The sequence below is a fragment of the Phocoena phocoena genome, chromosome 21, assembly GCF_963924675.1.
Source record: "Phocoena phocoena chromosome 21, mPhoPho1.1, whole genome shotgun sequence".
Classification (NCBI taxonomy): Eukaryota; Metazoa; Chordata; class Mammalia; order Artiodactyla; family Phocoenidae; genus Phocoena; species Phocoena phocoena.
In genome coordinates, this window is record NC_089239.1 from 18,620,481 (window position 1) to 18,633,404 (window position 12,924).

Here is a 12,924-nt window from a genome sequence, read left to right on the forward strand (position 1 = left end):
GTTGAGGCCTCCGAGCTCAGTAGTTGTGGTGCATGGGCTTAGTTGCCCCACGGCATGTGGGATCTTAGTTCCTCCACCAGGGATCGAACCCACATCGCCTGCATTGCAAGGCAGATTCTTTACCACTGGACCACCAGGGAAGTCCCTATTTTGAATGATTTTTACACTATAAAAAAATAAATTATATTCAGTGTATAAAGCTGCTTATAGTTGTTTACACATCTTCTGGAAGTTTGAAATGTGTCAGGTGTTTTCCACTGGGTGGGTGACAAGCAATCCTGAGGTGTTATGCATGCTCAGTCTCTATCATATCAGCCACCCAATCACAGACAGCTCTTTGCCACAGGAACTCCCCTTCCTTCTCATTAAAGGATTTACGATTTTTCTTTTTCCTTTTCTCTTCCACTCATTGCTGCCTTGTATTCCAGTCTTAGCCCAATTTCCTACTCCCTTCTCCTGTCTTTGACCAGGGGCTGGTCTCCAGTGGAGGGTAAGAGTGTTCTTGGTATTTGTCCTTCAGCCTTTCTCACCCGACTGGTCCCGTGTTGGTGCTGGTCTGGCAGCATCATCAGCTGCTCTCTCTTCTTACCACCCCCTCCTTCCAGAATTTTTCCATTGCTTTTTACCCCTGTGTCCTTTATCTACTTCTGTGACCAAATGCCTATTCTGGTTTTCTCCAAAACAGAGATTAACATTAGTTTACTCCTTCCAGTAACAACCTCTACCCTTAGCATTTATGTTTAACTCAATATTTACCTCTACTCTCCTAGTGAAAAGAGAAGGGAAAAATAACATAAATAGCCATTTAATTTTCTATTTTTCCTGTGTATTGAGCCAATAAAAATCCCTTGGAAAACCTCTTAAATAGCTTAGTATTTTCTTCAGAGGCTGGAGCATAGAAGAGAAACTATGCAGTCATTCTTTTCCATGGTAGGAAAGAGAAGAGAGAGAAATCCTCATCAAAAGCTAATTAGCCATTAAAAAGGAAGCAAGCTAACTAATATTGTGATCTATCAAAAGGCTTAATCTAATGCCCATGTGGCCCTTGCCTGAGGACAGTGCCTGAGCAGGTCACTGGAGCTGGAACCACGAAGGGTCCCTCACTGCAGTGCTTTTCAGGATACGGGGGAGGCGAGAGGTTTCAGCTTCATTGCAGTAGATCGAGAGATGCCCATAACACCCTAAAATGGACAGGCTTAGTTTACTATAGTTCTGTCATGACAGTGTACAACTGTATTTTAGGACTTTCACAATGGGCCTAGTAATCTAAATAATTTTCAATAAACTTTCTATGACAGCAGTGCCAAGTTCCACCCCACTGTCTTAAAGATTAACTTTTGGAACTCAGTTCATTGGAAGTTGCCTGTCTTTCGGAATCTTGTCTGTTTGTGGAGATGGGAGGTGAAAACATTCATGCAGAATTTCTATTTATTTCCACTGTACACTCTTACAAAAGTTGCCCTTGCTTTAAAGCGGTGGTCTCCTCTGCAGTGGCTGTATACTAATAGTTTTTTGTTTGTTGGTAAACAGCAGAGAGTTTGGAAGTAGAGGTGGAGTTGGGCAAAGTTATATGTAGAGGTCTAAAATCTGCGGTCCTCCTGCCTATTTATGAAGTGATTATTAATAACCTTGCAAAAAATAAAAACTCTTTTCACTAAGAAAAAGTGTGGAAATAAATTTATGTGTTAAAATCATTTACATTTTGTACTGTATATTTTAATTGTTATTTCATATCTTGGGAGGTAACACATTTTGACTTTCAACTATAGCCATACAAAGTGAAGTAAAGAGTTGAGATAGCTGTTCAAATTACACAGACAAGAGCAATGACCTTGTCAGAAAACTGATATAGAGACAGGATTAGGCTTCCACTTGTAAAATAAGATTTTAAAGAGGAAATAATGCCTTGTATAATGGTAGCTAACAGTTATTGAGAAGTTAACTGTGTGACAGGCAATGTGGTAAGTAATTACTTGTAATATTTACTCTGTACAACATTATTTTTATAAGACCTATCGATTATACCTCAGTAAAGCTGGAAAAAAATACTGCCCTAAGAGATTCTGTAAGATATTATCTTCATGTTCCTGATATGGAAAACAAGCCTTAAATAATTAGGCTAACTTGCTCAAGGGCTTATACATGGAGAGCCCATGTTCCTACCACAATGATGAGTTACCTGAAAGAGACCTTAGAGGTCATCTAGCCCATCTGCATTTCATATAGGAGCAAATTGGAGCCCAGTGAGGGTTGAACGACCTGTCCCCCATTATAAAATTAGTGTATGACAGCAGATGGGCTCAAGCCCAGACCCCTGAGTTCGGGTCCAATGTCCTTTATCCCTCAGTAGGCTTCATCTCTTTTTATGTATATGCCACAGGCTCCACATCTTTGTCTTAGAGATAAAGTAAAACTATTTAATAGATCCTTTGGTACTGGGTTGCCTTTTTCTCAGGAAAAACATTGATATCAGAAAATATATTTATACTAGTTTTAATGATCTTGGTATATGAAGCTAACTATTTTCTTTCTTTTTAGAATATACCTAGCACAGGGTGTTAGGTAGGTACCCAGAAACTCTTGTTGGATATTTGATTTTTGATTTTTTTTTTTCAGCTTCAAGAAATATTCAGGAAAAAAAATGAAAAGAGAGAAACTAAAGGAGATGAAGAAAAGCGTGCAATGCTGGTAAGAATAATTTATAATATTTTCAGGGGGGTTTTCTAGGCAAGAATTATTTTATTCATGTTGAGAAACAATAATTAAAGCCTGTAACTTTGGACCTGTCCCTTTCTTGAAAACTTTCTAAAGTTCTTATGTAGAAAAATTGCTTCAGTATTTATATGCTTTGATATCAATATTTATATCAAGTATTGATATTAAACATCTGTATCCATAATCACATTCATTAAATCATTTTCATCTGTATTGTTGTTATCCATGAGATTTGAAGGGTATATCATATAATAGATTAATACAGATCATTATGCATGTAAAAATTTAAAGGTGAATTGCAAAGATTTAATTATACCTGTGAGTAAATTTAGTGGTGCTATAACAATATGAATGTTGAAGCAAAAACAAGGAAATAATATGTTTTTTTGCATTCATAGAAATATATATTATAGATTCTTCTTCTGGTAAGAGTAATGTCTTCATCTTATTCTGAAAGTAGAGTTAAGCAACATTTCCCTCCATTTTCCTGCTAGTTTTCTTTTTTGCTTGTCCCAAGTATTTCAGCCTGACAACAACCCAGGTTCACATAATAAAAATAACACGCAGATACTGAGACCTTAGTATCAGACACTATACTAGGTGCTTTGCATGCGTTTTCTCATTTACTCTACCCAACAGTTCCCTTATTATCTGTAATTATAGATGAGAGAACTGACAATTGGAAAGGTTAAGTATCTTGTCCAAAATTCCATAGCTATTAAATGGCAAAACTAAGATTTGAACCCATGGCTGGCCAGCTCCAAAACTTGCCCTTTTACCCACTGTATCATATTTCTTCCTCTGGTACTTAGATAGCAGAAACATGGTGAATTTTGTTGGCATGTAAATGATAATTGTTTAATTTGCAAATTCATGGCCCTGTGAAATAGTTTAATTGGTCTATCTGGAATTCAAATAATTAACTTCAAAGAACTGCAACATTTTTTATTATTCTCATAGTTATAAGGATATGTATTAGGTTTTTTTTAAACATGGGTTATCTGAAGCAGATGGGTGTCATATTCAGTCCCAGTAGATTTACGAAGTATGTATTTATACTACTAAAAGCAGATTATCAGGATTATGAATACATACTATTTCTTAGGACATTTGACTATGATATATTTATCAGTATTTGTTGAATCACCCCCAGTAGACTAATTATGGAAGACACTTATATCAGTAGAAGACACTGTCTATAGATAATATACTAAAAGAGTAAACAGTTCTTTTAATTTTGATGGATTACCCCCAATTGACTGGATAGGCAAGTTGTTAATAAAATATCATTAAGGAGGTTGAATTATGTTAATGAATCTTTTGGTAAACCTCAGTGATAAAGTAGATAGTATTTCAATGGATACAAATTTAACTGTTTATTTATACTAATTCCAGAGAGGACTTAATGGCTTCCAGTAAAGTTACAATCCTATTCTAATCATTAACATTTACTAAAATACCTAAGTCGAGTAACAAAGGGAGAGAGGAAAGGGAGTAATAATAGCAGACAACCCACATTGGGAAAAGCTACAGTGTCAGCACAAAAGCATCATTGCAGCCCAGGTAAAGTAAATTTAATACTGATGGTTTAATGCAAATAATAGTGATATAGTAGAACTTCATTAAGTTGCATTACTTAGGGAAAGTCTATCTGAATTATGAAATCTAAATTATATCAGCATACCCTAAATTGTATCAGTTTACATGAATATATGTAGATCAATGAAGCATTCTGTAGCAAATATATGGGGAAGGAGACTTGATTTAAAGAACAGATAAAAATAACTTATAAGTAGTATATAACTTATTTATGTGTAAAGGAATGCTTGCTAAAGGCACTGATCTCCATGGGTACCTCAGAGGTGTTTATCTTACGTAGCTTACAATTAGTGACTCCTGAAATCTCATTTACAGAATTTAGCTCTCAGAACTATTTCTTAAAACAATTCAGAAATAATCTTTAGTACAACCTCTGAACTAAACAACACTCTAGGACAATACATCTCTCTCCAAATATTTGTTACTGTGCTTAACAATAACAATAATTAGTGGTAACTTATTGTTAATAGTTGTCACATTTTAAATAATGCATATCTGAACTGATGAGATTTTTGAGTTTTGAAGCAATTGAAATTTAGCTTATAGTGAAAATATATAGATTACATTAGGGAGACAGTGTAGCATAGGCTCAGGAGCCAGGTTTTCCGGGTTTGACTATTAGCTCTGCCACTCATTACCTGGGGGACCTTGAACCAGGTCCTTAAATTTCTCTGTGCCGCAGTTTCTTCATTTGTACGAAAATAGGAGTAATAAGCACATGTGATTGTTATGGGGGTTAAATGAGCTAAAACATGTAGCCACTTAACAGTGTATGAAATGTAATGAATACTCAAAAAGATTAGCTAATTGTGAAACACGAAATTCTCTTTTAATTAGTAGAACGATACAGCTACTTTAAACTGAATATTACATACCCAAATCAAAATTTTAGCAAGACTAAATTGTAAAATATTTACATACCAAAATTAACTATGCTTCAGAAAGAAAGAGGGAAATGAGCATAAAATTTCTTGGGACACTTATTATGTGCTAAGCTCTGTACTATATCCATTATAAATGTTACTCTCATTTAGTCCTCATTACACTTCTCTGAGGTAAGTATCATACCTTTTTACAGATGAGAAAACCATCTTAGAAAGGTTTGTTAACTTGCCTGAGGTCATGGCACTAAACAGGAGCAGAACAAGATGCCACTGTAGGTCTCATACCATTCCCACCACCATGCTGCTGCATCTAGATTTCCCCCTTATCCCACATGGAATCACTGAAGCATGTCTCAGTAAAACTGCATACTTTGGAGGAACATGTTTTACTCAAAGCAGTAGTTCTATCAAAAAGTTAAAATGAAAGTGGTTGAAATGAGCACAAGTTCATTTAATGTTTAATTATATGAGATTTAAAAAACTTTGCTACTCATCTTTAACATTTATCCCACTTGTACTGTGTTTATGCTCTATATAGAATGTAGCATAATGATTTGCCCTTCCTAATTGATTATTTTGTCATCTTTTTCTTTTTTTCTTTTGCTATACTTGGGTTCATTCTGAAATGTGACACTTCATTTGGCCCTTTGTGCTCTATGTCAGCGTCTTCAACTTTATGGATACCATTCTCCTCCTAATAGTGTATGTACAATACTTTAAATGTTCTTTATGTAAATAGTCCTCACCTGTTTTACTTGATAATGCTATTTCTCTGTATAAAGCCAGATCTGTTATTGAGCATGTTTAGGAATTTATCGAATATAATAATGTGCAACCAGGCCAAAAATTTTTATTTCCTTCCTAGATTTATGAGGAGACTAAACCTAACAGAACAATTGTATATCTTTAGCTTTAGATTAGAATAAGGGAAAGGTGAGTGAAACAACCGAAAACTCTGGTAGAATAATTGAAATTTTATATTTTTCAGTGGTATTTGAAGAGTTAAATACAATTTATGGAGCAGATTCTCAGGCTATGCTCTTGCAGGACACAGGTATTTTAAGAACTGGATCTGTCCATCTGATATACAGTCTTTTCTTAATTCTAATAAAGAAGATATTAATGGATAAACTTTTCTTAGTTTTCCGTATTTCTCCCAAATTTTTTTCTAAAACTTTTGATGCCTGCCTTCTGCCTATGGTCTATACAAAAGTCTGGTATAAGACGACACTTGATATGTTTGATATATCACTCTATCACATGTTACTTCTCAAAAAGGATTATGATCTTCAGACTCACCTTTTCCTGAAAAAGTTGGGAGTTCCTGCAAGTGATCTTCCAACTGTACTCTTCTCACACTATGCTTTCCTTCTTTCCTTTCTCCTGGAAAGTCAGAGCTTGTTGGTTAGCCCAGTTACTACACAACTAAGAGTAGGCCATGGCCCCTTTTGAATGTAAACATGCACAGTCCATTTGATTTCCCCAAGGATCCTTAAGTCACTTAGAAGGATCCCTCAAATTATACAAATTATACCTGAGAGAAGCTCTTGAATTCAGGGTGTCTGACTCAGAATTGTCCTGCTGAAAGTGTTCCAGTTATAGTGTAAACTCTAGGTGTATTGCCTCCTATATTGTATATTTAATAAAAATTCCAAACTATAAAAACTAATTCTGTTCTAGATTTAAGTATACACTGAAGGCTGATTCAGCATAAGGTAAACCTAAGATATCTTGTCTAAGTCACAAGGAATGGACCTAGAATGGGTTGGAAAACAAGCCAAGTCCATGGGAACCTTATGACTGACTAATTGTTTTGATCCCTTATGAGATACTTTAAATTTTTTCTGCAAAATTCACTACTGTTTTCCATGAAATAAAGTCTACCATTTTCTTAAAAATTTTAAAAGATTTCTCTGTTAATTATTTCAAAAATATATAAGAATGTGTAAGATGAAAATCTCATAGATTCTAATGCCATATGCCCTGTGAAACTTAATAAATGTTAATAATAATTATGACTTTTTAATTTATTTTTCTAACCTAATATGTCATTGCATGAATCATTTTTCCAACTGTGGCAATTTATATTTTTCTTTTAAACTCATAAATTTCATACAAGTGACCAATGGTTTTTTGAAAAATACATTTTAGAGTAATATTGTTAAAAGGAAATAGGTACTAATATAGCTCTAGTTTAAGCTACATATGCAAATTATAGTCACTTAGACATTAAGAGAATAATACTGAGAACCAGATTTAAATTACATATTTCATTTATATTATGCTTGCTTATGTAATAGGAAGGTAATTTACATTTTGCTGTGATAATATATATATATATTTTATTTTACTGAAGGCATCTTTGTTTTTCATCTAAGAATGTAAAATACATATTTTAAAGTGATATAACTTGATGTCATTTTTTTATCCCCAGTCTTAAATGTATTACATGATGTTTCAACTCCCTTAGTTTAGTTGGCTATATAAACTGCCTTTTTTTCTTATAATAGGAAAATTTTCGCTTAGAAAGGAATGATTATTTTCAAAAAAAATGCAAGAAAACAAGGAAGATTTATTTAAAATTAAAAAAAATTCAGACAGCCTGAACATTTATATGAAATATCATTGATGTATGTTTTCACAAATATATTAGTATAACGTTATGAATTAACGGGCAATTTTCTACTAGTTTCCAGAATTGTAGATCAACTGGAGCGATAAAGGCTCTAATTTGAGTGTAGTTCGTGGAGCTGAATATAAACCTAAGATTCTATCTTTAGGAAGAAGTTCCTTCAGGAAAAGCAGGGCCTCGGATTTTACTATAGAGACAGAGATTCTGTGGCCTCTGTGGTAACCTGTTCCAAAAGTTAATCAACCTTACAGTAGGTTCTGCCTGTATTCTGTCAAATTATTCCTTGCTGCAGTGTAAGATTGAACATACTTTTTTGTATCCTGGAAGATAGTTACCTTACAGCCTTTTCTCTTCCAAACAACCCTGATTCTTTTCATATTTCTCATATAGTCAGCTCTTGATTATCTTACTACAGTAATGAAAAATATAAAACATTCAAAGGAATAAATAATGCAAAAGTCAAGTATATTTGACTTTGACATACCTTATATTTTACAAATTTTTTAAAGATTATTACCCAAATTTCATTGTAGTCAAAAAATATAGCAATTTTTATATAATTTTTTGACATGGGTTGAACTTGTTTTATGGACTAAAACAATGTCAATATTCATAAATGATCTGTGTTTGAAAAGAATGTGTATTCTTCAATTTCGGGTACAGGGTTGTAATATATATATGACCAAACATATTAATTATGTGTTTTAAATCTCTATCATTACTAATGTTTTTTTCTGCTGTTCTGTCAAATTGTGTGTTAAATTACACATTACAATGCTAGACTTGTTAATTTCTACTTATAATTCTGGTTTTATTTTATATATTTTAATGCCTTCTTATTACCTGTATAATATAGATTACTTAAATCGTCTTAGCAAGTTAAATCTTTGATTATATACTATCCCTAGATCTCTAAAAATGTGTTTGTGTTAAAAATCTATTTTATTGTCAAAATAAATATACTACATTTGTTTTTATTAACATGTTATTTTCCATTTTGTGATTTTTATTGTCTATTTTTACCTCTAGTGATAATGAAGCTTTCCCTGGTTTTTTTATTTTTTATTTTTTTTATTTTTGGCTGTGTTGGGTCTTCATTGCTGTGCCTGGACTTTCTCTAGTTGCAGCGAGTGGGGACCACTCCTCGTTGCAGTGTGTGGGCTTACCATTGCGGTGGCTTCTCCTGTTGCAGAGCACGGGCCCTAGGTGCGCAGTCTTCAGTAGTTGTGGCACGTGGGCTCAGCAGCTATGGCTCACGGGCTCCGGAGTGCAGGCTCAGTAGTTGTGGCGCACGGGCTTAGTTGCTCCGCGGCATGTGGGATTCTCCCGGACCAGGGCTCGAACCTGTGTCCCCTGCACTGGCAGGCGGACTCCCAACCACTGCGCCACCAGGGAAGCCCCTCCCTGATTTTTTAAATATGTATTTTAGTTCAGAAATATACTGCTGATAGAACATAAATATAAAAACAATAAAAGTTTAACTACTGTATAATATAGATCAAGAAATAAAACATTGCCTTTGCTGTACCCCAAGAAGCCCCTTCATGTGTCTCCAATCATAATCCCTTCTTCTCCTTCAAAAGATAAGCACAATCAAGACTTTTTTTGTCAATTATTTCTTTGCTTTGCTTTGAGGTTTTATGACCTACTTATGTATCCTAAACAATATAGTTTAGTTTCGCCCGTCTTTGATCTTCATATAAATGGGATCATATTAAATGAGTTTTTCTATGTGTTGCTTCTTTGACTCAACATCATGATTGGCAGCTTCATCTGCGTTATTGTATCTGGTCCTAGTTCATTCACTTTTATTGCTATAAGCAGCAGTGCTCAAACGTTTTGGTCTCAGGACCCCTTTACATTGTTGAAGATTATTGAGAGTCCAAAAGAGCTTTCGTTTATGTTGGTTATATTCATCTATTTTTGCCATATAAAAACCAAAAAAATTATAAATATTAATACATTTAAAAATAATTTTTAAAACTCTCATGTTACCATAAACATTTTTTATGAAAAATAATGTCAAAAATATTGTGAGGAAAGTGGTATTTTTTACATTCTTTGTAAATCTCTTTAATGTCTGACTTAGTAGAAGACCGTGGGTTTCTCATAGATGCTTCTGTATTCAACCTGTTGCAGTATATTGTTTTGGCAACAAATACTATCAGTTGTTTCCCTTGAAGCAACAGTCTCACTTGGTTCATCTTCCAAAAAGATGCCTGCCACATACCAAAGTCTAAATAACCATAGTTTGTGTATCTGTTGTTCTTTCAAGTAAAAGTGATGGTTCATGAAAAAAGTGGCTAGTCTACCTTGCAACACAAACCACCGCATAGATGTTTTTTCTCAAGGCAACCATAGTACTTCATTAGACAGAAGTGCTTTATGCATGCTTCCCTTCACACCGAATGTTAAAAAGATGTGTGCTCAAAGATTAAATTAACAAAATTATGAGTTTTATTCTTCAGCAAGTACATTCTTAAGTGAAACTCTTTTTTAAAATATGAGTATATGACTGAAGAATGTGACAACTTCTGAAGAATGTAATGACTTTGGTCTTTGGTGCTGTCATTGTACTAAGGCTTCAGCAATTTTACCCACCATTGCTTTTGTACCAGTCAACACAGTACAAAAGGCAAATAATGTGTTAAAGATGCTTTAAGATACATCTATATTATGTTTTGTCCAGTATTTTTCAGTTATTCTCAGTGAGAAGATTGGCACTGTTTTTTCTAGTCTGTCATTACTAGAAGCCTGGTTTATCATTTACAACCTCTCATTTTCCTTATATTTTGGATGTGTCTTTTTTAAAAGTATATTTTGTGTATTTTATCGGTTCCTTTTTATCTGGATTGATAATATATGCTTTTTAATTGGAAAATTCAGTCAATTTACATTACTGTGATTACTAACTTATTTGGATTTATTTTAGCCATTCTATATACTGTTTTTTTTTCTCTTTTCTTACTTTCTTTTACCTGGGTTACCTGGTAAAAGAGGTAACCCTGGCATTACCTGGGTTTATTTTGAGTTTAGAAGACATTCACTATATTTCTTTTCTTTGTGTAGTTATTTTTGAAATTTTAATAAGAATACTTAAAATAATAAAGTCTTAGATTAGGCCATATCTTTATTCTCTTTCTCAAAAATAGAGTTTAAAAGTTCTTTAATACCGTTCTTTCCTCTCCTGGCATGGATACTTAAAGTTGAATAATGTTTGCCCTTGTCTTTTTTTAATCCCACAAGTTAGACTTATAAAATATGTATCATTCATGTTTATTTCAAATTACTTATATATTTGCTCTTCTTTACTCAGTATTTCCCTCTTTAATCTCACCCCTTCCTAAATCTCATAATCTTATACTCACAAAGTATATCCTCAAGTGATCTTCTAATAAATTTTTTTAAAAACCCTCTCTCTGGAAATCTCTTTTTTTCCCTTTATTTTTTTCCTGTTTATTGAGATATAATTGACATATAACATGGTATCAGCTTATGGTGTACAACATAATTTGATATATGTACTTATCACAAAATACCACAATAAGTTGAGTTGACATCCATCCCCTCACATAGTTACAATTTTTTTTTCTTGTGATGAAAACTTTAAGACCTATTTTCTTAGCAACTCCTAGCATACAGCACAGTATTATTAACTGTAGTCACCATGCTTTACATTACATCCCCAAGACTTACCTATCTTATAACTGGTAGTTCGTACCTTTTTACCGCCTTCACCCCTTTCCCTACCACCATCATTCCCACCTGCCTCTGGCAACCACCAACCAGCCTCTTCTGTTTCTGTGGATTCCTTTGTTTGTTTTAATTGAGATAGAATTGGCATATAACATTATATTAGTTTCAGGTGTATAATATAATGATTCGATATATGTTTACATGCTGTTATTTTGAAAGAATTTTACTATATATATTATTATGGGTTGACACTTATTCTCAGCAAATTGTGGTATCATCCCAGTCTTCTGGCTTCTATTGCTGGAAATGCAAAGTCATCTCTGGGTCTAATTATTATTCTTATGTAGGCAATCTGTTTTCTTTCTGGGTGCTTTTAAGATTCTGTTTGCCTTTGGTATTCTACAGTTTTATTACAGTCTATCTCTCTTTTTGCTTGTATCTATCATGAAATTTATTGGGCTTCTTAAATATGGGATTGTTTGCTTTCATTATTTCTTGATTATCCACTGCCAATATGTCTCTGAATGTTGCCTCTTTCCCATTTTCCCTAATATTACTTTCTAGAGCTTTGATAGATATTCATGTTTTAATGTCTCTTAACTCCTCTTTAATTTGCCATTTTTTTATCTTTTCACACTGCATTCTGTATACTTTATTCATATTATCTTCAAGATCACTGATTTTCTCTCTAGCTATATATAATATGATATTAAATTTCAGTGGTTCATTTTTCATTTCTAGAAGTTTTATTTGGTTCTTTTTTCTAATCAGCCTAATAATTTTTGGTAGTCCCTTTTTCCTAAAAAGTCCTATCAAATACAAGTTCATATTCTTTAAACTTATTAAACTTATTTTGTATTCCATATCTAATAATTTCAATATCTGGAGCCTGCAGCTCTGGTTCTATTGTTTGTTGTTTCTGCTGGTTCCTACTTATGGTGGCTTATGTTCTTTTACGTTTAGTAATTTCCTATTATGAGCATGTATTTGTTGGAATGCATCTGTGTGGATTCTGTAAGGGCTGGGTTAAGGGTGTGTTTTTCCTGGGAAGACTTGTGTATTTATGTTTGTTTCTGTGATACATTGCAGGTACCTGCAGTCCCATGTAACTTTAAATTACAATTCTCGGGTTATGGTTTCTCAGGCCACACTTGTCATAGTGGGACAGATTATAAAGATGTAGTTTTCTTTTGTTTGTTTATATTTTTCTGTGTTTTTAAATATCACTAATAGCAAAGACAGTTTACCACCTGATTCTATGGGCTACTATTTTGGGATTTTTTTCCTAGTTTGCCTAACCTCTGAGTGTAGCCTTTCTCAGATCCTTACTTTATATATAGGGTATTTACCTGTCTGTACATGGACCACTTTAGGGAGCCTCTGTTCTGCTTACCACAG

The 12,924-nt window shown here is 33.6% G+C and overlaps 1 protein-coding gene across 9 annotated transcripts in view; it reads left to right on the top strand.

Annotated features, from left to right (window-relative positions):
* Positions 1 to 12,924, top strand: part of MICU3 (mitochondrial calcium uptake family member 3) — a 92,204-nt gene that overhangs the window by 56,846 nt on the left and 22,434 nt on the right. For 6 of the 9 annotated variants that reach the window (XM_065899892.1, XM_065899896.1, XM_065899900.1 and 3 more), the window contains 2 exons: positions 2,617 to 2,688; positions 5,862 to 5,900. The exons of 1 other annotated variant lie outside the window; for it this stretch is intronic. In XM_065899892.1, the coding sequence (XP_065755964.1) occupies positions 2,617 to 2,688; positions 5,862 to 5,900 (111 nt within the window). The remainder of the gene's footprint in view (positions 1 to 2,616; positions 2,689 to 5,861; positions 5,901 to 12,924) is intronic. 2 more of the 9 variants (XM_065899894.1, XM_065899897.1) reach the window with 1 other exon arrangement.